The sequence below is a fragment of the Drosophila grimshawi genome, unplaced genomic scaffold (assembly GCF_018153295.1).
Source record: "Drosophila grimshawi isolate 15287-2541.00 unplaced genomic scaffold, ASM1815329v1 contig_1377, whole genome shotgun sequence".
Classification (NCBI taxonomy): Eukaryota; Metazoa; Arthropoda; class Insecta; order Diptera; family Drosophilidae; genus Drosophila; species Drosophila grimshawi.
Window position 1 is genome coordinate 24,722,264 of NW_025062900.1, and position 20,888 is coordinate 24,743,151.

Consider the following 20,888-nt stretch of genomic DNA (forward strand, 5'->3'; position numbering starts at 1 on the left):
GGCTGGAACTGGTCCTCAACCTGTAGGTGATTAACACAAATCTGCCAAATGCCAAAGACCAGCATCCCAGGCAGCTACCATTAATTACCACCGCCCGGTGAGTGGGCCACATTGAAATATGGTTCAACACTACTAATTAATTTTTGATAATTATCTTAGCCCATTGAAAAAGTTTTCACGGCCCTTATTCTGCTTGTTAGCTGCAACGTTCATTGAAATTGAATAATGAGCCAAACAAAAATGTACTTTTCTTGTGAAAAATAAGCCGCACAATTTTAATTGGAGCATTGCGCAAAAATACGCAACCAAAAACCGCAGCAACTAAAACGCAATAAAACAAACAACACCTGAGAAAATTATTTCACTCTTTTGCTCTATGCAGTCCGCCTATTCTTTAGTTTGCCAGCAGCAACAAATCAAATAACAAATTGCATGCTTTATCCGCAAACAGGTTGAATTGCAAATACTCTTTTAATTTTGCAGGCTTATATTCTTTTTATTTCGGTGGTCATTTAATATTTATTTATTTTGTAGCTTAATTTGGTTGATTGACTCATTTAGAATATTGTTTAAATATAAAAAAATGCTAATTATAATAAGAAGATTGCTGTCAGTATATAATTTTGGCAGAAATAAAAATATATTTTTAATTTCTATATTAAATTCAACGATTTTCAGCATCTGAAAGCTACTCAATTTAGGAAGAGCGTAACTTTTAAAGTCAGTAAATGCCAGGTACATTTGTTACTCGAACTAAAGTCAATGCCGTTACGAATTTCATTTCCCGGACACTGCACAATACTGACCGAAAGTATCCTTGGCTTGTGTTTGCATTATGCATGAATTTGGCTTAGTTTTCGGTAGCAGAGCTGCCTGCATGCTGCATGCCCATATTGCAGTCAGCCATAAACACAGCGCAATACCCTGTTCGTAGTATGGGGACATCTAAACACATTTTACTAAGAGCAAAATCTCTTTATTTTAAAACTTTTCCCTGACGGCCGTATAATAATACAAGCAGACAGACAATCAACCGCAAGTTCTCCAAATCTAATATACACTACTTACATTTAACAACAGGGTATTAAAGTACCTTTAAGGCTTTAATACTTACCCAACTTTTCAAATTTGACTGCAGATGTTCTTTGGAGTTTTGGCTGTGAATTGAGTTTTTATTGTTGAGTTGTAACTTTCGCACTTGGTTGTTTTTTTTTTTCTTGTAAATTATTGTGACTTGTATTGCTTCTGGGTTATAGCCTGCAACAACATTAACGCTCTGTGATCCGTGAACTTCAGTTTTGCCGACAGTGATTTAATTCTTAGCGTTTGCAAAACGTTTTCGTTGCACAATGCTCGTAAAAAGAGCAAACGTAATTTGCGCTTACAACAACGGCGAATGCGCAATATTTAATAAGGAGTTCACTCAAGATAATATATATTACTCATACGTCGCGTTGCCAATTTGCTCAGTTCATCGACAGATGCCACATATCCACACACGCTAAGGATAAGGGGCAGGGTGGCGCACAGCACGTTCACTTGACATTTAGTGTGACAAGTTGAAGAGCCAAAAAATAAAATAAGAAAACAAAAACAGCAACCACATCCCACACTCAAATTCAGAGGACATCGAAAAATTCATAAAAATTCAAAACAGCTAGCAATCAATGACGTTGTAGAAACGGTTTCAAATTCAAGGTGTCAGGCAAACCATATCAGTAGCACAGTGGTCTAAATTATGCACATTAAGAGCTTTCAATAAAATATATAAAATGCATATGTTTAAATTTAAAAATGGTGGCAATCTTATCTTTTGAAACAAGAATAACGGCCTACTTTCACAAACTTTAAAAAAATTCCCTTTGAATATGGAACTGGAAGATTTTTGCACCCACTGTGCATTTTCTCGTTGCGTGCCTATAATGTTATTTCCTTGTCCTTGATGGCAATTGTCAAGTGCGAGTCAGGATTCGTTTCCTCCCCCACCGCTCACGCCAATTGGATGATATCGTGCGAAAACAGCAGCTGGGCCCAATAGGGTACGCAGAGCTTGGCTCAAGTGCCGCCGCCAATCAATGGAAGTAAAATGTCCAGAAAAAAAAAGAAACCAGGCACAATAGCGCGACTAAACGCGCTCGAGAACTTCCTGTCCAGTCAGTTAACCTAATGACCGGCATTCATGGCCACGTTTATATCCTTCAAAGCTCCTATGCTCAGTTCGGCTGTAACGGAATGTACTGTTCGTGGTTTCGACGACTATCTCGACTTTTTCTTTTTATGTCCCTTGCATGGACAGCGCCTTTTGTCATTCATCATTACTTGGGGTGCCACAAAGATAATGTTTCAATTGTTCAACGCTAAAGCTAAATGGACGTGGCCACTGAGGAGCTTGGACACGCCAGCCACCTAGTGGTGCTAGTTGTCTTTTTTATTAGTTACGAGCAGAAGGTAAAAAAAGCGCACTCTAAATTGAAAATATATTTCCAGCTCGAAATATTGTCAAGTTATGTCGGCAATGAAAAATTATTGCATAAATTAATTACGAGTACAGGACCAGAACGTGCAGTTAGGCAGTCAGGCATTCAGGCAAACTGGCAAACTGGCAAACAGGCAGACAGGCTCACAGGATGTAAAGTCTATATCCTTGCCACGACGACGATGACGGCGACAAATAATTGAGCACGTGCCACAAAACACTGGCAGCAGGAGGCAGCAATAGGCAGCAGTAGGCCATACACGCTGCGTATACGTAATGTGACCTCCTACTTCTTGATTTAACTAATACATTGAACAGGCCTGCGTGTGTGTGTATATATATTTGTGTGTGTGTTTGTGTAAATGTGTGTTCATACGTATATGAGAGCATGCAATTAATAACATGAGCATAAATAGGATAGCTTGTTGTAAGGGTTGTTGTCACATGTAATTTAATTTTCAAAGCTGGCAACTGTAAAGAAGAATTCCACGTTAATGATTAAATGGTAGACTTTTTCAAGAGTTGCACTAGCAGCTACAAAGTTCTTATAACTGTTCATAAAACTGTCCCATATAGATGTAGATATATTTGTGATTCACAAGATTTTCTTAAACTAATTTTGTTTCATTTAGAATAGCACTCTAAAAGTTGTGTTTTTTATATTTTTTTATTTTATTTAAAAATAAAATAAAAGCAAGCATTTTAAAGACCAAGTTGTATTTGAAAAATTATGTTCCTGTATGCGAAATAGTAAAATGAATAAATTTCAATTGAGTAAAGTTTATTGAAATTACCAAACAAATTACATTAGTTACATAAGGAAGATGTTCAAAACTAACGTCAATTTTGTATGAACTGATACCAAATATTTCTTTCTATCTACGGGTATTTGTTTCATATTGATTTCTCAAATCGTATCTCTGCTATCACTCTGCAATCTCTAATGAAAAACAAATCTGTCAACGCCTCATTTGGCAGCGTTGTCGACAGCTTTGACAGCCAGTCAGCAAACGAACGCATCAAATTAGCTGTGTGCGCTGCATTGATTTGTTGGGTTCGACATATCAAAATGCTCCAAAGTAAAACAAAAAAAACTATGGGAGGTGTCAGAGTAGGACACTAAGTACACACTGTATGCAATCCATCACAGTCTAGGACACTTGCGTCCTGTCAATCAGCAGAGCTCAACTTTGGCGCTCAGGTAACAACTGTTCAAAATGTATTTTATATTATCGAAATTTAATGTATTTATTTTGATTCGTTCTTGCTGTAGTTATTGCAATTGGCTTTCACTTTCTATTTTTTTTTTATTCGATGTGTCAGAATAACCTTTAGGCGGGGTTGTTGGCAGTTGGTTTAAAAATAGCAGGCGTTGCCAAGGACAAGTTATGGTTATTTTTGAAGCCGTATAAACGCCAAGCATTGCTGCAGGGCAAATGCCCAAACAACGGTCGAATAAAACAAAAGACAAAAAGTCTCGTGTGTTTTCCGCTTTTTATTTTACTTTTATTTTGTTGTAATTGAATTGGCTAATGCTCTTCGTTCTCAATTGAAATTCATTTGCCAAAGTAAATTCAAATCAACGCCACTTCCACTAGCCTAGTCATTTGTTTGCTTTCTTGCATTTCCTTGTTGTTGTTGTTGTAATTTTTTACTCTACACTTTCAGTACATGTTTTGTTTCTTTTTTTGTTTTTGTTTTTTTTTTTACTAGATTGAACGAGGACTCTTCTGTTGTGTCACACTCACACACGCACTCACTAACACACACAAACACACACAGAGAGAACACTTTTGTGTTGATATTGTTATTGTGCCTAACACGTTTCTATGCTTCTTAAATCAGTTGCATGCGCTGTTTGTACCGTTAGCTGCGCTGGCATCCATACAACTGAAACTGAAACGCAACTTTTGCCGACTCTGGGGCATTTTCAACTTTCGGTTGGACCATGTGCTTCGAACATGTTGCAAGAGATTATTCTGTTGTGTTTTGGTTCGATGGGCCCATGCGGCGTATGCGTAATATAACTCAGCATTGCCTTCACTCTGAGACTGCAACGAATACAAATAGCCCATTTGACTGAGGCCTTTGCCTGCTGTATTTTTATATGTGTCTGTATGTGATAGGTGAGAAATGTGTGTTACGTTTGAAATATTGAAAAATTGCTTACAAGTGAAAATAAAGTATGCTACTTATGAAGAAGGTGTAGAATTGATAAATGCATTCAAGAATAAATAAGCCTTCAGCTTTTCTTATTATTACCAAAGATGCAGTAGATCTTGTATCTTAAAATGTTCGTGATTATTCCAAAATTACAACGCAAAATGTATTTCTCTGAGACTAATGCATATGTTAAATATAAAACTATAGATAACATAGATGATGAACCTCAGATATTATAAGATCTAAAAAAACTTCAATTTGGATTGTGGATTTTTGTATATATTGCACAAATTACGTTCCAGTTTTCCAGTGTCAAACGCTCCAACAGGTCAATGAATAGGCTACAAGGCAACTAAAAGCAATTTTTTATATGATATGGTTTTTATTTAGATTTTGAGTAGTTTTCTTTCAAATTTGTGCAGTGTATAAAATTGTTATCTATCTAAGAACATACTCCTGCATATCTCAGTCTACAGACATCTTCATAAAATGACTGATTGTTTCTGGCTGACTCACAAAGTGCTATTGATGATGATGTTCGAACCTTTGTCTGACCCCAGTCAATACATTAATTAAAGCAGCGGGTTAACAGAAATGCTGCATTCAATTGAACCTAACTGGAACAGGACATGAGCAAATTCCAAATCCTTTCCTAGCCAGAGAGCCGCCATTCTTGGCTGACACTAAAATATGCCAGCTAAATGGAATTATGTGACATTGCTGGCATAGCTGGCTGTGTGTAAAATAAGCGATAAGCGAGCGGATTCAGCTAACCTACTTGCCACATCGAATGGAAGCATGAAGTACGCCACCAGAACGTCTGCACTTTATGTGTTGTTGTTGCTATTGTTGTTCTTGTAGGTAATAAAGCGCAAAAAGACCGCAGAGCGCTATGACAGGAGCCACAAACAGCAGCAAAACCAGCAGCAAAACCAGCAGCAACAACAGCAGCAGCAGTAGCAGCAGCAGCAGCAGAGAACAATCAATTTTACGTCAATTGGTTCATATTTTATAGGCTGAACTGTGTGGTGCGTGGAGGAGTGGGGGCAGAAGTATAGAGTGCGTTGCTTGTGGCTTAATGACCGCATTTGTGGCCAGGCGTTAAGCTTATAGTGTTAGCAGTTCTTAAGGGGAAGACGCTGATCCTGGTACTTCTGTCAGTCAGACTCAAAATACAATTAACATAGACTTATATTCAACGTCAATGCCTGACCTATAACAATTTGATGGTTAACCAGCAAATGCAATAACTGGCAGTTGGCACTTGGCAGCGGGGAATTTACATTGATTTTCGAGCACAATTAGATGTCAGCACTCGTTGGTCTATAATTAACAATGACAATGATTACGAGGGACAATCCTACTTTTGGGTATTAATCCAAGTAAAATCTTTTATTATTCAATATATGAAATTATAATAAAAAAAAATATCGACATTTCACAAAAATAAATGGAAACCTTTGATATTTTTAAATAAATATTTCTGATAATCTTCTCACTTTTGTTTCCAGAGTTAAGTGCTTAATTCTACATTTATTTTTAACGTGATCTGACTTTTACCACTTCTTGGACTCCATACTTTGCGAAAAGTGATCCGATTTGTATGCTTATATTTAGTAAAGTAGACAAATTAAACGCAATAGGGCAAACCATACTCTATTAAGATTCCGCAAATCTTTCTACAAAATGTTAAATTCCCAGCAAAATATTGTCGTCTTACCATCCGACTACAGGCATGACTAAAATAATGTGATGGAACCTTATCTGCAAAACATTTATGTAAAATTGAAACCGGAAACAGAGCACACAGCACAGCTCAGCACAGCACAGCACAGCAGGAGCAGACCAGAAAGACAAGCACAACAAAGCGTTATGTCCGTTACATGGATACGAAAACGAGCAGGCAGCGAGCAGACAACATCCGTGGCGCTCAGCCAGGATGTGTATATATGTGTGGGGTGGGAAACAAGGCGTACTGCGTCATATTATAGCATTTTGATTGATTGCCTTTTAGCCTATCAAAGTGGCAGATACATATAGTTGGCTACACGATGCTCTACGAGCAGCCGTGACGTATGCGTAATGTGATCCATAACAAATATGCTGAGCGCGTGACCACCATTGCTTTCCGGCAAGCAGCAGCGAACTGCTCATCCTCATCCCATCCATTCGTTTCTGGTCAGGGCCGCTAACCAATTAATTTGCATCCTTTTACAGCACATCGCTTTCAGGTGCAGCAAGGCGATGATTGCTTTGTGTTTTTGCACACTTTCCGTCTCTATTGTACACAAAGTGTGTGTCCCAGCCAGAGATCTAGCAACTACTGTGTTTGTAAGGTTTATCTGCTAAAAATCTCTTTTACCAAAAGAAACACAGAATATCCTTGCAGTCAAACCTGCCCGACTGCCAAATGCAGTTCCCGTGTGCTTCTAGGTAAAATGTTGAGTAAGTGACTTAAAAATAGAAATAGTATTTTTTGGAATTTAAAGGTTTCTTAACTTTACACCCTTGACATATATATCCCCAATCGTAGAGTCAGATTCAAGTAATCAAGTAATCAAGTAGGCTGTTTTGAAACAACTTCAATCCCTTTTCACATTGCACAATATATCAAAGAGTAATCTAATACATAATCTCTTTATAATCTGCTTTATTAAATTAGATCAACGTATTTATCTTGGTTTCGATCTAGGTACAGGGCATCTACTAGTCGTACAATCGTTACTGAAGCACATTTATTCTTAAGAACTTTCTGTATGTAATTTGTGCATTTTAAGGGTTGACATTCTCATCATTCTATTTGCGACATTGGCTTTGTTTTTGGGGTCGCCACTGCTGCTGCTGCTGTTGCTGTTGCTGTTGCTGCTGCTGCTGCTGCTAATGAGTGTGGCTGGCTGACTCAAGTGTGTGTGAAGGCCAAAGGGCTGCACTTCGCGCCATGGTGGGGCCGGCCATTAGGCTAATGGCAAGTGACAACTTTTGTAAATTGGAATTACATGCGCGCTGTGGTATTTGGATATTTGAGTTTAGCAAATGGGTATTGCATTTACAGAAATACATCCATGTTTATATGGAACTCGTGAACCGCAAGTGCGAGGCGAGTAAAGGCACTATACAAATCGCTCAACACTTGGCAGCACTTAAACGCGGATAACCACATGATAAAATTAAACGATTAGCCACTGTAACGACCACAACACACACACACGCACCCAATATAGCCCAACACTCCCCCACCCTTCCTCACATCGGACACACTCACACAAACTCTCGGTGGCAGACCGAGGCTAGACTAAATAAACAGCACAGCTGGCGAGCCATGCGAGTTTCAGCTTGCCCCATACCCCCATGCCCTCTGTCCACTTGACTCACTTGCCTCAAAACGTTATCGAAGCGGAGTGGCAAAAAGAAATTTTCAAAACAAATTGCGTTTTTTCTGTGCGCTGCTCTGGAAAATATTTGCTTAGAGAAAAATCGTTTGAAATTAGTTGAACAAAACATATCCGAATGCATAAAGATAAAAACCAATAAATACTTGACGCCTTGTGCTAAACCGAAGCATATACAAACTTTGAACAATTGTTTTTTAAGCAAATGTTTATCATAGAAATGAATATTTTAAAGGTTATCTTCCATCAACTTTTATTAGCATAACAATTTTCGTTGAGACCCGATTTGAACAAATACTTACACTATTATATATTAATTTTATATTATATGTATATTAAATATTATTATTATATATTATTTGTATATTAAATACAGTCGTGGACTTGGATTCCGCATCGGAAATGGTTTTTGTGGTTTTACTTTAAAATATAGTTAAACGGCCTTAATTCAAAAATAATAAAAATGTTTACAAATTTTGTTTAATTAATTGGAGTTATTTAGCTAAATTATGATAAAAAATATAATTAATTTATGAAAAAAATACATAAGCTTTTAACAGAAAATGTTGAACTCCTCAAGAGTGGTTTTTTAGACTGCCTACTGTAACTCAACCGACTTATTTTGTTACGTATGTAAAATATTTTTTCATATATCAACGGCTGTCAAAACAGTCCGTTTTATAGCTGTGCAATTTTTTTTGTGACTTGAGCATGTTTTATCGCTTTGCTTAACCACAATGCAGACCAGCGAGCAAAACCAATTTGAATGCCTTTGTGCACTGGTAGCGATAAAAGTGGCGCGTTTTATTAGAAGCAAATTCAGAGAATGAATAATCGTATGCACAGTGGAGAGTGGGTGTGGACCACCACACTGATTTGAGGAGAGTAAATACAAATTTTCACACAATGTCAGCGCAATTCAATTGAAATATTAATTGTTTACTCAGGCGCAATGTTTGCGATTTGTACAATCGAAATTAGTTCAATTTCAATACAAGAAGTGTAATAAAAAAAATGTTGCACAGATACATAGAGAGAGCCAGTTAGACAGAGAGAGAGAGAGAGAGAGTGAGTGAGAGGCAGATATAGAACGAGAATCAAGCAAAATGAAATACTAATAAATTACAATTCAAACATGACAAACGAAATAACAAGAAATTCACAACTTGCTTATCGCTACCACACCCAGCAGAGAAGGCGACGGAGATAGCAGCAACTGTGCTGTGAACCGTGTCACCTCACAGATGTGCTTCAGCTCCAACTCCAACTCCAACTCCAAGTGCAGGCTCAGCTTTAGCTCCAGCTTCGATCTGGTTCCAGCTGCCATTTGATAAATTTTCATTTGAAAACTGTCAGTTGACTGATAAAACGTAATTTTTAGGCCGTTTTGTTTTGTGCCAAGTTGATGTCGTTGGCCACGCGTAGCTTGCCCCTTGGCGCCGCCGAGCGACAAAAATTAAATTACATTTTGCACACAGTTGTGATTTTCATTAATTTAGTGTAAATATAATACATTCACCAAGCTATGTATACAAAAAAGTTCCAAATTCCAAATCAAATAACTTTCTGGCCCAAACTTTTATGCCGGAAACCACAAACAAATAACAAGTCAGAAAAAAAGTTTGCCAAAAAAGAAATGTTTTGTAGTAGCTACTGCTCTTGTGTTTGAATACCATTTAATTGAGTTTTGTAGAGGGGCTTTCGAACTTAATGCGATATAATATATACTGAAATATTATACACAACTGGTTTGGGCTTAACCCAAATATGAACTTGAATTTCATAAGCAAGTATACTTCTTATTTATAACTTGAAGCGATTACAGGGTATTATTTTAGCAATAGTTATCTGTCAACTCACTTGTTTAATGCCCTTAACATTCTATCTTCGACTTTGTCACGGTTGCGCTTTTTGGCATTGTGTATACGCAGCAAGAACCTTTGTCAGAGGGAAAACTCAGCTGCTGGCAATGTTTGACTGCATGCTGCCAACGTTAAGTAAGCGTAAAAAAACGGTGGCATCTTTCAGTTTTCACTTGAGGGTATTGCCAAGTTGCTGCCAAGTTGAGACCTATCTGAAAATTGCTGTTCCTGTCTTCTCTTGTCTACAATACAATAAGACCTTGATGCAAACAATGGAAGAGAAAGGAAATATAGAATTCAGATGAAAAAGAGTCATCATTATGGCGAAACTAAGTTTGTAAGTCTTGAGAATTACACTCTATAAATTACAAAAATACTCTAGCATTTTAGTCGATTCAACAAAAACTTTCTATCTCAATTAGTTGCCAGCTTGCAACTGTGGGATATGAATCTTGATGTCACGATGATGGCAACTTTGTTAGATCCGCCTAGTCGAAATTGCAATAAACAGTTTAAACTTTAAACAATGTCAAAGAATAAAAAAGTTGCAAACATTTTGTTTTTATGGTCATCTCTTTGAAAAGTTGAAATGGATGCCGATTTACATTGTATGGCGCGAGTAATGGCGCTAAGTCTATGTATTATTCAGTGCCCTCAACTTGAGCTGATGGTGCGGACAGCTGTCGACTATTTAATGAGCCTTAAATATGAACTGACGTTGGTCGGTGAAAATCGAGCACTTGATACAGTAACAGTTACTTAAGTTGTACACAATTTAATTTCTTCCGAGTATGGGATGAAAAATGTTCGTTATTGTACTAATCTATGAATTTTACCTGTGATAATAAGCAATTAATCATTAATTTCAAGCCAACAATTAGTATCATTTAGTCCCCAATTTTGTACATAATTTTATTTTAAAAACTGGTCTGGACAAAAAATAAATCATTTTGAGAATATATTTTTCATTCAAATTAAATTGGTATATTAATCATTATATATAACCATAGGTTTAATTAATTTGAATTTTTTTTATTTTTAATTTATACAAATAAATTCACCTATTTTCCACCAACTCGAATGCATTGTGCATATTGTGGAAATTATGATTAGTCATATTTTAGTATGCGCTTGGCTTAATTGCAGCAAATTTCTGCATTAATTGGTAGCGTTTAAATGTCACTTAGTGACCAGTCCATAAAAGGCAGATTCGCCACTGATGCATCCACCAGAAGGTGTCGCAAAATGGTCATCGACAGTACACGGGCCTATCGTCCCTTGTGGATCTGCTTTCGAGTACTGGTTCCGACGTTTTTTGGAGCTCGGTCACGTACGGTTTTTGTACTCATGGTGATAGTGCATTTTCTGATAACTGTTATGTTTCCATTGCATCTGCTGTTGGGTCTGATGTTGCAGGGGACACCAGCCGAACGGCTGAAGAACCTAACGTTAAGTATATTATCTACCGCGTGCAGTTTGAAGCACATCATGCACGTGTGGCACCTGCCGCAGATGATGGAGATTGAAAAACTACTGCATGAACTGGATAAGAGTGTCCAGAGTGACGAGGAACATCACTATTGCCAGGAGACGCTGCAGTGTCATGTTAATCGCATCACTCGCTGCATTTATACAAGTTTCGCCGTCGTCTACATAGCGTACATTCCCACTATCCTTCTGGCTATTTTGGCAGAGCCCCGTGAATTATTGTATGTGGCCTGGTTGCCCTTCGACTGGCGGCAGAGTGGCTTGCATTATAGCTTGGCCTTTAGCTATCAGATTCTCAGCATTATGATCGAATGTATGCAGGCTCTAGCTAATGATATTTATTCCCCGCTAACGTTGTGCTATGTGAGCGGTCATATTCATCTGCTTGGCATACGTGTGTCGCGTCTAGGAGTTTATCAAAAAAGCGAGAGGCAAACTCGTCAGCAATTGCGTGCCTGTTTCGAGGATTACAGTCTATTAATGAGGTAAGACCTACTTGGTAAAAAAAAGAAAATAAAAGCTATTAAGTTGTTTGCATAGTTATTTGCTATAGGAATACGTGGAATTACAATTTTCCCCTCACAAGTATGGAAAGTTTTGTTACTTGGTTGAATTTGAAGACCATTTAAAAGAGTTACAAATCCAAATTAGTAAAATAACTATAAGTTCGACGTTTATCTTGTTTTAAAAGTCGTACATAAATAATTATTAAATGCTTTTATAATATTTAAAGCATCCACAACTTTTGAATGAAATCTTTTAAGCTAAGAAATAGAAGAATTTCCCACTTTCTTGCCGAATATAATTTGTCTCCTAAGCTTGGTAAAACCTCTCCACATATATCTAAAATTGTAATAGTGTAGCTTCTCCATAAATATTTTAAATTGTAATACTTATTTCTCCCAAAATAATGAGATTAATTAGTTTGAAGATTAACTCTTAGTTTTAAATAATTTTTTACATGAATTTCGATGCAACTTTTAAAATCCAATATTTGTTTTCAATATTTTAGACTATATCAGCTGACGAGAGAGACGATTAGCAGTGTACAGTTCATACAAGTGGTGTTCTGTGGCACAAATCTCTGCATAGTCGTCTCCTATGTGCTATTATTTGTGAGGGACACGCTGTCGCTGATGTATAATGCCGTTTTATTTATCGTCATCTGCCTGCAGCTCTTTCCCAGCTGCTATTTTGCCAGTGATGTTGCTGAGGAAGCGTGTCAACTGCCCTATGCCATCTTCTCGAGCAATTGGTATGAACAATCGGCCCATATACGACGCAATATACTCGTCTTTACTCAATTGACGTTAAGAGTGGCAAATCAAAGGATGATGGCCGGATTCCTTGAGCTCAATCTGAATACATTTTTTACCACGTTGAAAATGGCATATTCGCTCTTCGCTGTGGTGTCGCAAGTTAAGAATTAAGAGTTAAGGCAATTGCTCTGCTCACCTGCTTGGAAAACTTCATATTATTTGTTTTTATTAATTCCATCTTAATCTTGTGATGCCTAGTGTCACATATTCGTTGCAGAACTCAATCTCCCTTCAATAAAATGTTTATTTTTATCATTACTTTGACCGCTATCAGTTCATCTAACTCCAAATATTCTGATTTTCATCATCATCTCTTTTTTTATACATTTTCTCTTTTCTCTATACCTCCCCCTCTGGCTCTCTATCACTCTTCAAGATGTTTTACTTAATTTGTATTGGTCTAATCATTAACATTTTTTGATATATTTTCTGTTCTACCCCAATAAACGATGCACTAGCTTAAATTTACATTTTCCATTTTAATTTCATTATTAATTTTTTCTTAAGTAAATTTAATTGTAATGTTAATATTAATTTACTCAATATTAATATTGTAATTTGTATATATTTAAAAACTTTTTAAAGTTTATTCACTATGTTCAATCAAATTTAAATAAGTAAAATTCATACGTTTTCATTTACTCATTTCCGCGTTTTCACACTAATTTACCTCACAAAAAAAATAAAAGTGAGGCAATCAACCCCGCACAGGGCGCTATAACAAATGAAACTAATTAATTGTCCGTCTCAGTGCGCAAACATTTGTTTTGCTTATTCGGCTTAATTTTGTTTTCTTTTATTTCGATCTTTTTCGATTCTTACAATTTACCTCGGCACATTAAAGCAAATTAAATGTTTACGTGTTTCAACTTGAATTTCTTGTGTTTCCTTTACGCTCATGCACTTTGCTCAAGCGATTGTTATTGTAATTAAAACGAGAAGCGAAAATATTATAAAGCGTTGCCCTACAAATCAGAAATAGCCTGATGCTCTTCAATTTTACAGCGTATTTATCAACAATTGCTGCACAATATGCGTCAATGGTTTTCTTTTTTATTTATTTTCTACCACTTAAACGTGTTTGACTGTTATTGCTGGCAGCGCCGATTGCCTACAGAATTCTGTTTCTTTTCCTTCTGTTTTTTTTTCCCCAACTTAATATATTCTGTCTCGCCAAAAGGCAGTATAATACTTTATTAAAAAATCTTTAAAACATTTTTTTTTCAAAAATGTGTTTTGTTTCTTTTTTACTTTGCTTATGGATAACACATTTGCAAATTAATTAAAGTATGATTGGCAATTCGTCTGTTGGTTTTCACTTAATTTTCAAACATAAATCAAGCTATGATCACTTTAAAATGAACACAATTAATATAAAAGTACATATCAATAGTAATAATATACTTATGCAATTAATTTTCAAACATAAATCAAGCTATGATCACTTTAAAATGAACACAATTAATATAAAAGCACATATCAATAATAATAATATACTTATGCGTCAATGTTCAAAGAGAACTAATTGAATAATTTAGATAATTGATTAAACTGTAACTGTAATCAACAAAATCCATAAAAAAAACAAAATATTTCAATAAATTTTTTTTGTATCACCCCCAAAATATTTATTATTGCTTTAAATATGTGATGGTTTACCAAAAGTTATGTCCGCAGCTTAAAGCTGTAATTAATCACAAACTACAGAAAGCGCAAAAAAGAAAAATTTGAGTAAAAAGTGCCACTTTTGGAACTTCACAGTGCTAAAATTTGTCTGCACAAGATGCAAAAATGTTGATTGCGTTGTCTGTATGCATAAAATGTGTATAATTTACGACAGAAAAGGTGGCGAGTGGAAGTAGTAGGAAGGTAATAGGCAGGAGACTCTAGACAGCTGGCCGCACTTAAAAATGTTGTATTAACAAAAATTTAAAAAAATTATTTGTATCCCAATAATTATTATAATTATGTCTAAAAATAATCCAAGTGCAGTCAAACTTTACTTGTACGATTATCTTCTGGTTGAACTCTCTTAGTTAAGCACAGTTGAGCACAGGGATGCTCAAACGGGCTTAGATATGCATTCATATATATGTATATATATATTTATATAATGTTAACTTTATAAAATGGGTATTTCTTATTTAGACCCATTCAAAATGGCTGACAATAATTTCCTGGCATTTGTAATAGGCATTTAGGGAGCAACAAATGAAGAAATGAATAGCAAAACCAAATAATTGAAATTGAAATTGTCACGAGTTTTGAGTCCAAACCAAAGGACGGAGCTCAGCAACTGGCTTTCACATTATTAAATGAGAATATTGCGTATACGACCAGTGATTCGGTGGGTCGTTCAAAATATTCAGAGGCTGCTGCGCCCAACATGAACGCGACGGCGCTCGAGGTGTTTTAACTTTTCTGCCTGCCTTTCATTCAGTTCCATTTCAATAGAACAAAGCACATAGATGGCAAAAATATTGTTGGCCTACTTTGAAAGTGCTTCCTGTCGCATGTCCTGACTCGGTTTGTGTGTTTGTGTGCTTATGAGTTTGTGTGTTTATTTTAACTTTTGGCATTTGGTGCGCGAGCCGGGGGAATTTCACAGCAAAATAGCAAACTAAAACAAAAACATCAAAACACACAAAAATATGAAATATGAAAAAGAAATTGAAACAGTCAACCGGACTAAAAGTTGTCTATCATAGCCGCTATCGCTATCTCTGGCCCTATATCTGTATCTGTCAAAACACAACACAGTCAAACTCAATCAGTGCAGCAAGAAATTGTGGCACCACCCAACACAACTAGCTACAGATTCAATTGCTCTCACTTTGGTCTGAAGTGCTTTACGAAATTGTAAAACGTTAATGGCCTCATGGGCAAGCAGACAAAAATCTAATCAAAATCATAGAATTCTAGCATTATTTGAAACTTTTGCTTGTTTGCCATTATTTACTATGGTAAACAGTGCTGTATGTTTATATTCAGAAAATTGGTATATTGTATATATGTTGAATTTAATACTTTAAAATACTACCATTGACATCCAGAAGTATGTTGTTATTATCTTTGAAGCATAACTTATAAATTATTTCAAGCTTCAAGCTCAAATTACTAGTGGATTAGAGCGCCGGAGGTCCCTATGCAATTCGCCCTCTTATTTCTGGGAATATACTGTTTTGTTAAACTCAGCAAGCGCACCAGATTAAAATGAAAATTCCAATTGCGCATAATTACTCATGAAGCGATTTTAATTGCACGCTAACAGGTCAGAAATATTTGATTACTTTATTTGTTCGACGCTAATAAAAACAAATAAAACAAGAGTCGAGAGTGCACGACTAGCAGGTTTACCCTAAAATACCCTCGCAGTTACTTTAAAAATAATCAAGTGCCCCTCTAACGCTTTTAAATTGTGTACAGGGTATTTAAGTACAATTCTTCTATAGAATACCAGATAATTGTAATTAATTATTTAATGGATTTTAATTCTGTGCGCATGTAAAAGCTTAATTGACCTTTTGACTTACAATTGTGCAATTGTGTGAAATTATTACAAATTTGTTGAAAATTAATTAACTAACGAACTTTCGCACTGAGCTGAAAATAGCTGCAGAGATTTGTGTGTTGTGAGTGCAGTGAAATTCGTTGCAGAACCGGCATTCCATACGGAACTCAATTACCTCGTGGCGGGTAACTCAATTTCCACAGCGAAAAAAATTAAACCGGCAAAAGCGCGCATCGAGCAAAATGTTCAGGCCAACGGACTGTGTCCTCCTCAACTACGGTGACATACTGCTACTGTTCCTGTTCCTGCTGCTCTGTCGTGTGTGCTTGGTCCCTAAAACTATGCACCAGCTAGAATAACAAGGGCGCAGGGCCGCATTGCCTGTTTGTCTGCCTCTTGTATTTCACTCATGCATGAAATTTTTTACTTTCCAGCCAGTTGGCGGCCACTTGCTTGTTTTTCTCTCCCTTGTTTTCTATTGTCTATCAACAATGAGTATATTGATGGTATGCAAAAGTACGTAAAGTATTTATATTCATGCTTATTTTATCAACAGCCGAGTCATATTAGCCATACTTGCCGATCGCAGAGATAGAACTTCTAGTTTTGAATGTGATTTCTTGCATAACACACCCACATCAAGTTATTTTTTTCGATAACTTGAGTTCAGGGTATCTCCTAGTCGAGCTCTGTCGACTAAAGCTTTACTTCTTGTTTCTCCCTTTTTGGTGTTGCTGGAGATTCATTTACTGTTTTCGTTTATTTTTTTCTACGCATTGCTTCTGCAGATGTTGACATTGGTGTTTCCTGTTTGTTTGTGTGTGTTTTTATGTCTGTGTGTTGTACTTTCTATTCTTAAAGCCGGACAGCTTCAGGCTTTTGGTTTCACATCTTAGTCATGTTGGCTTTGCTGTGGTCACATACTGTTCACTGCCAGTGTAAGCGATTAAAATTGCATTTGTATTTCAATCTGGACGAGTCCAATGTTGATGTCGGTTGAAATCTCTGCGAAATTGTTGGAGTCAAGTTCATTTGTGCTCCGACGCATCCCCGCATCAAATGAATCATCAAATGACGCATTTGTTTACATGCTTGCGGGTAAGATTTGAAGACAATCGAACAATTTGAACATCTTAAACAATTCTTCAAAATACCATAAAAGATGGTATTTAGGGATTGGTCCAAACTTGAAATTATAATAACTTTGTTAAAACTAAATGCTTTTGGATCATGGATTGACCTGTAGATTAATGCAACATTTAAATTTTGATTTTGTCGAATAATAATGTTTTCCTTTTGGCAATCGGGAGTTGAAACACTTTCCTGTTTGAGTTTAAGTATTGAACTCACTTTGGTAATCGATAATATTTGTCAAACTATTTGATATCTGCTTCGTTGCAGTTGCAGCTCACATTGCTTTGGGCATATAAAGTTTCAGTTTTGCTTTTTGCTGTCTGTCTGTCCCTGTCTCTCTTGCTGTGTCATCAGTTTTGGCCTATTTGTAATTGGAGTGTAGGCAAAATTCGTTTGGCAAACAAGAAAATTCTTGACCAATTTCCGTACACATTTGGTTGCCAATTTCCAAAGCCACTTGGACATGTTTTGTGGGCGAATGGGTGACAATTTTCGAACAGTAGCGAATGGCTGAGAAGTGAATGCTGTATTGCAGCTTTGTTGGTCAGGCAAGCATATCACCGACATGGAAGGTCATTTGTAACTTTAACTAAACAAATTTGAAAGGCTCTACGCATATCAAGTGTGGGCTGGTTCTTGCGATGGCCCTTTTGGGCCAAGTACCAACTGTCCAGCTATGTATAAAATAGTCGATGGCTGTTGGGGTAAGCATCAGTAGCACAACGTGCCACAATAAGCAAAGAGCAGCAGCTAAAACAAATTACAAGCAAGAAGCCAACTAGTCGCATACCTGATATCTCTAGCCATGAAACGGGTAAGTCCGAAACAGTTCTGGTAATAAATGTTTGCCGACGGTGTCATGCAAAAGGCATCGTAGCCGAGGCATGCAATAAATCAGGATAATCAAAAATTGAAACGATAAAACTCTTCAACGTATTAGGAAAATTTATATGGACTGACTTAGACTAACAGAGTCACACCGAATCTTAAACTCACTCACTCATTTTGTGCAGATGTTGCAAGATTTCAATATTTTCTGAATATGCAAATTAATATTGTTTTCATTCTAATTACTCTCCTTAATGTCATTCAATTATGTCTTCTATTCCAAAAATTCAAACAATAAGAAAATCAGTAATTTTTAGATTTTCCTGGGAGCTTAATCGAAAATTGAATGTAGCCTTTGCCAAAACGTAAGGTATAAGAAAAGTTTCAAGCAACATGCTGTCAAAATAAATTGGTTAGAGTTGTGAGGGATTCAAGAGTTGGGTACGAAACTCATTCAATTATGAGGCCTGTAAAAAGTCAATGGCAAAATTTATGATGCCAATAGCAATTGTCAAAATTGATATATTTGTTTTTGCTGGCATATTTTGAAGCATGCGGCTAAATTTAAGAAGAAAAAAACTTGCTAATCCATATTAAACTGTTTTGCCTTAAATATATTTATATACCTTTTATATATATTTATATATATATATATATATGTACGTATTTATAGTCTTGCTTGTTGCTGTGCCTGTGCCTGTGCATGCTGACCAGCAATGTGGCTTATGCATCCTATTTGAGATCTCTTGAACTCAGCCAGTTAAGCAAAACATCCAGTCTGCAAAAACAGCAGCAACAGCTGCGTGGCGAGCTAAACAACGATGACTCCAATTTGGATGAGGATACTACCATTTTGCCGAGCTCTAGTGAAGATTACGATAGCCGGCCCCAATACACATTTGCCTATGATGTGCACGACACGCTGACTGGCGATGAAAAGCGCCAGGAGGAGAAGCGCGATGGTGATTTGGTGAAGGGTCAATACTCTCTCGTTGAACCGGATGGCACACGGCGTATTGTGGACTACACGGCGGATGATGCAAGCGGCTTTAATGCCATTGTTTCCAAACAGCGTCTGGATGAACATCGCAGTGTATCTCAATCTCAATCCCAATCTGCATCCAGTTCCTCGTCTCGTTACAATAGTATTGAGGAGCTGCAGTCCCGTCTCACAGCCCAAGCCATGGCCGAGGCCCAAGCCATAGTCGATGCACAGCAGCAGTCGCATTTGCAGCTGGAGGCCCAAGCACGCCGCGAAGCTGAAAACCAGGCGCGTCAACAGGCTCAACAGCTGATGGAGCAATTCCAACAGCAGGTGCAGCAAACTGCCCAACTGCGTCAACAGCAGGAGCAACAACGCCAGGAGCAGGAGCAACAACTGCGCGAGCTGCAACTGCTGCAGGAGCAGCGGGATCGTGACCAGCGTGATCGTGAACAGCGTGATCGTGAGCAACGCGAGCGTGAGCAGCGTGATCGGGAGCAGCAGGACCGTGAGCAACGTGATCGTGAGCAGCGTGATCGAGAGCAGCTGCGTCGTGAACAGGAACGTCGCCAGAGTCAAAGCCAAAGTCAGCAACGTCTCCTCGACCAAACGCTGCTGTTGCCCAGCTCCAATCAGCGTGTCCAGGCCAGCGTTGTCTCACATCCGCCCACATTGATCTCGACATCGCGTCTGAGTGATTTGGATCTGGAAGCATGGCGTCAACTGCCCAATGCTCGCCTCAGCATTGAGCGCACAAATCAGCCCCTGATCCTGTCACAACCCTCGAGTGCTTCGGTGCAGGCACAACTGATTAGTTCACCACTCCTGCTAAACTCTGGTAATTTGAATGGCTTGATCTCGACACGACTCAATGGTAATGCGGCCATTAGTTGGTCCCAGGGTCAGCGGCTGTTGGACAACGAGCTTTGGCAACTCGACCGCCTGGACGATCAAGGGAGCCGTCGTGCGGACAATCGCCGTGCCGAGGAGCAGCGTCGCGAGAGCGAGGAACTGCAGTCCATCAACAATAATAACAATCGTCATGCTCAATGGTAAAGAGAAACTGCAAAAGCCTCAACTTCAACTGACCTCAACGATCATATGCAATGGAAACCTGATTATGTCTAGAACTTAAGTACACACACACACACACACACACACACACACACACATACACAACACTCAATTTTTATATCTAAGCGAATGTGTTATTTTTTTAATTTTATGTGGGATACGGTTACTTTAACTATTTGCTTTGCCTCTCTTAACATGCAAACTAAATCATGAACTAACCCAATCAAGCTCAAGCTCTTCCTAACTCTAGCCTTAAGTTTAATTGTTTTTTGTATAACTTTCTTAGTTAGCTCAACTGCATTATTAAACTTACCAAAAAAAAAGTATAAAACAGAGTCAACTACATCAATAAACGCCAACGAACAGCGTGTGAATAGTTCAAGCACAAAAAGAATTTGAAACTTAATTTAGTTCAGATTGGATAACAACAGGTGGTTTATAGTGTGCGCCTTATGGCCAACTACCCAGTTGACCCTAATCTCTTTTCATGGGCTCTGACACTTGGTCATGGCTGCTGCACATGAGCAAACTCTTGAACTCCTCCCCAGCTCTCCTGCCGATGACGCACATGTGTGCACGCAAGTTGACCATAAACCTTGGACCAACTTTCTTTAGGGCAGCAAATGGCAACAAATTTTTTTAATAATAAACGAGCACACCAG

General features: G+C 37.5%; 2 protein-coding genes across 2 annotated transcripts; both read left to right on the forward strand.

The window, feature by feature from the left end:
- The first annotated feature begins 11,135 nt into the window (after positions 1-11,135).
- Positions 11,136-12,808, forward strand: LOC6566699 (odorant receptor 33c). Its single transcript, XM_001993411.1, has 2 exons — positions 11,136-11,863; positions 12,391-12,808. Exons 1-2 carry the CDS (start codon positions 11,136-11,138, stop codon positions 12,806-12,808), a joined length of 1,146 nt encoding a protein of 381 aa, XP_001993447.1.
- A 5,339-nt stretch (positions 12,809-18,147) lies between these two features.
- On the forward strand, positions 18,148-20,208 carry LOC6566700 (putative uncharacterized protein DDB_G0271606). The gene is made up of 2 exons (XM_032739440.2): positions 18,148-18,156; positions 18,844-20,208. Exons 1-2 carry the CDS (start codon positions 18,148-18,150, stop codon positions 20,206-20,208), a joined length of 1,374 nt encoding a protein of 457 aa, XP_032595331.2.
- The last annotated feature ends 680 nt before the right edge of the window (positions 20,209-20,888 follow it).

Excerpts from the sequence above, each read along its gene's own strand:
- LOC6566699 (XM_001993411.1), top strand. The coding sequence starts at position 11,136 with ATGGTCATCGACAGTACACGGGCCTATCGTCCCTTGTGGATCTGCTTT. Across the intron at positions 11,864-12,390 it reads GATTACAGTCTATTAATGAG|ACTATATCAGCTGACGAGAG; the intron begins GTAAGACCTACT and ends TCAATATTTTAG.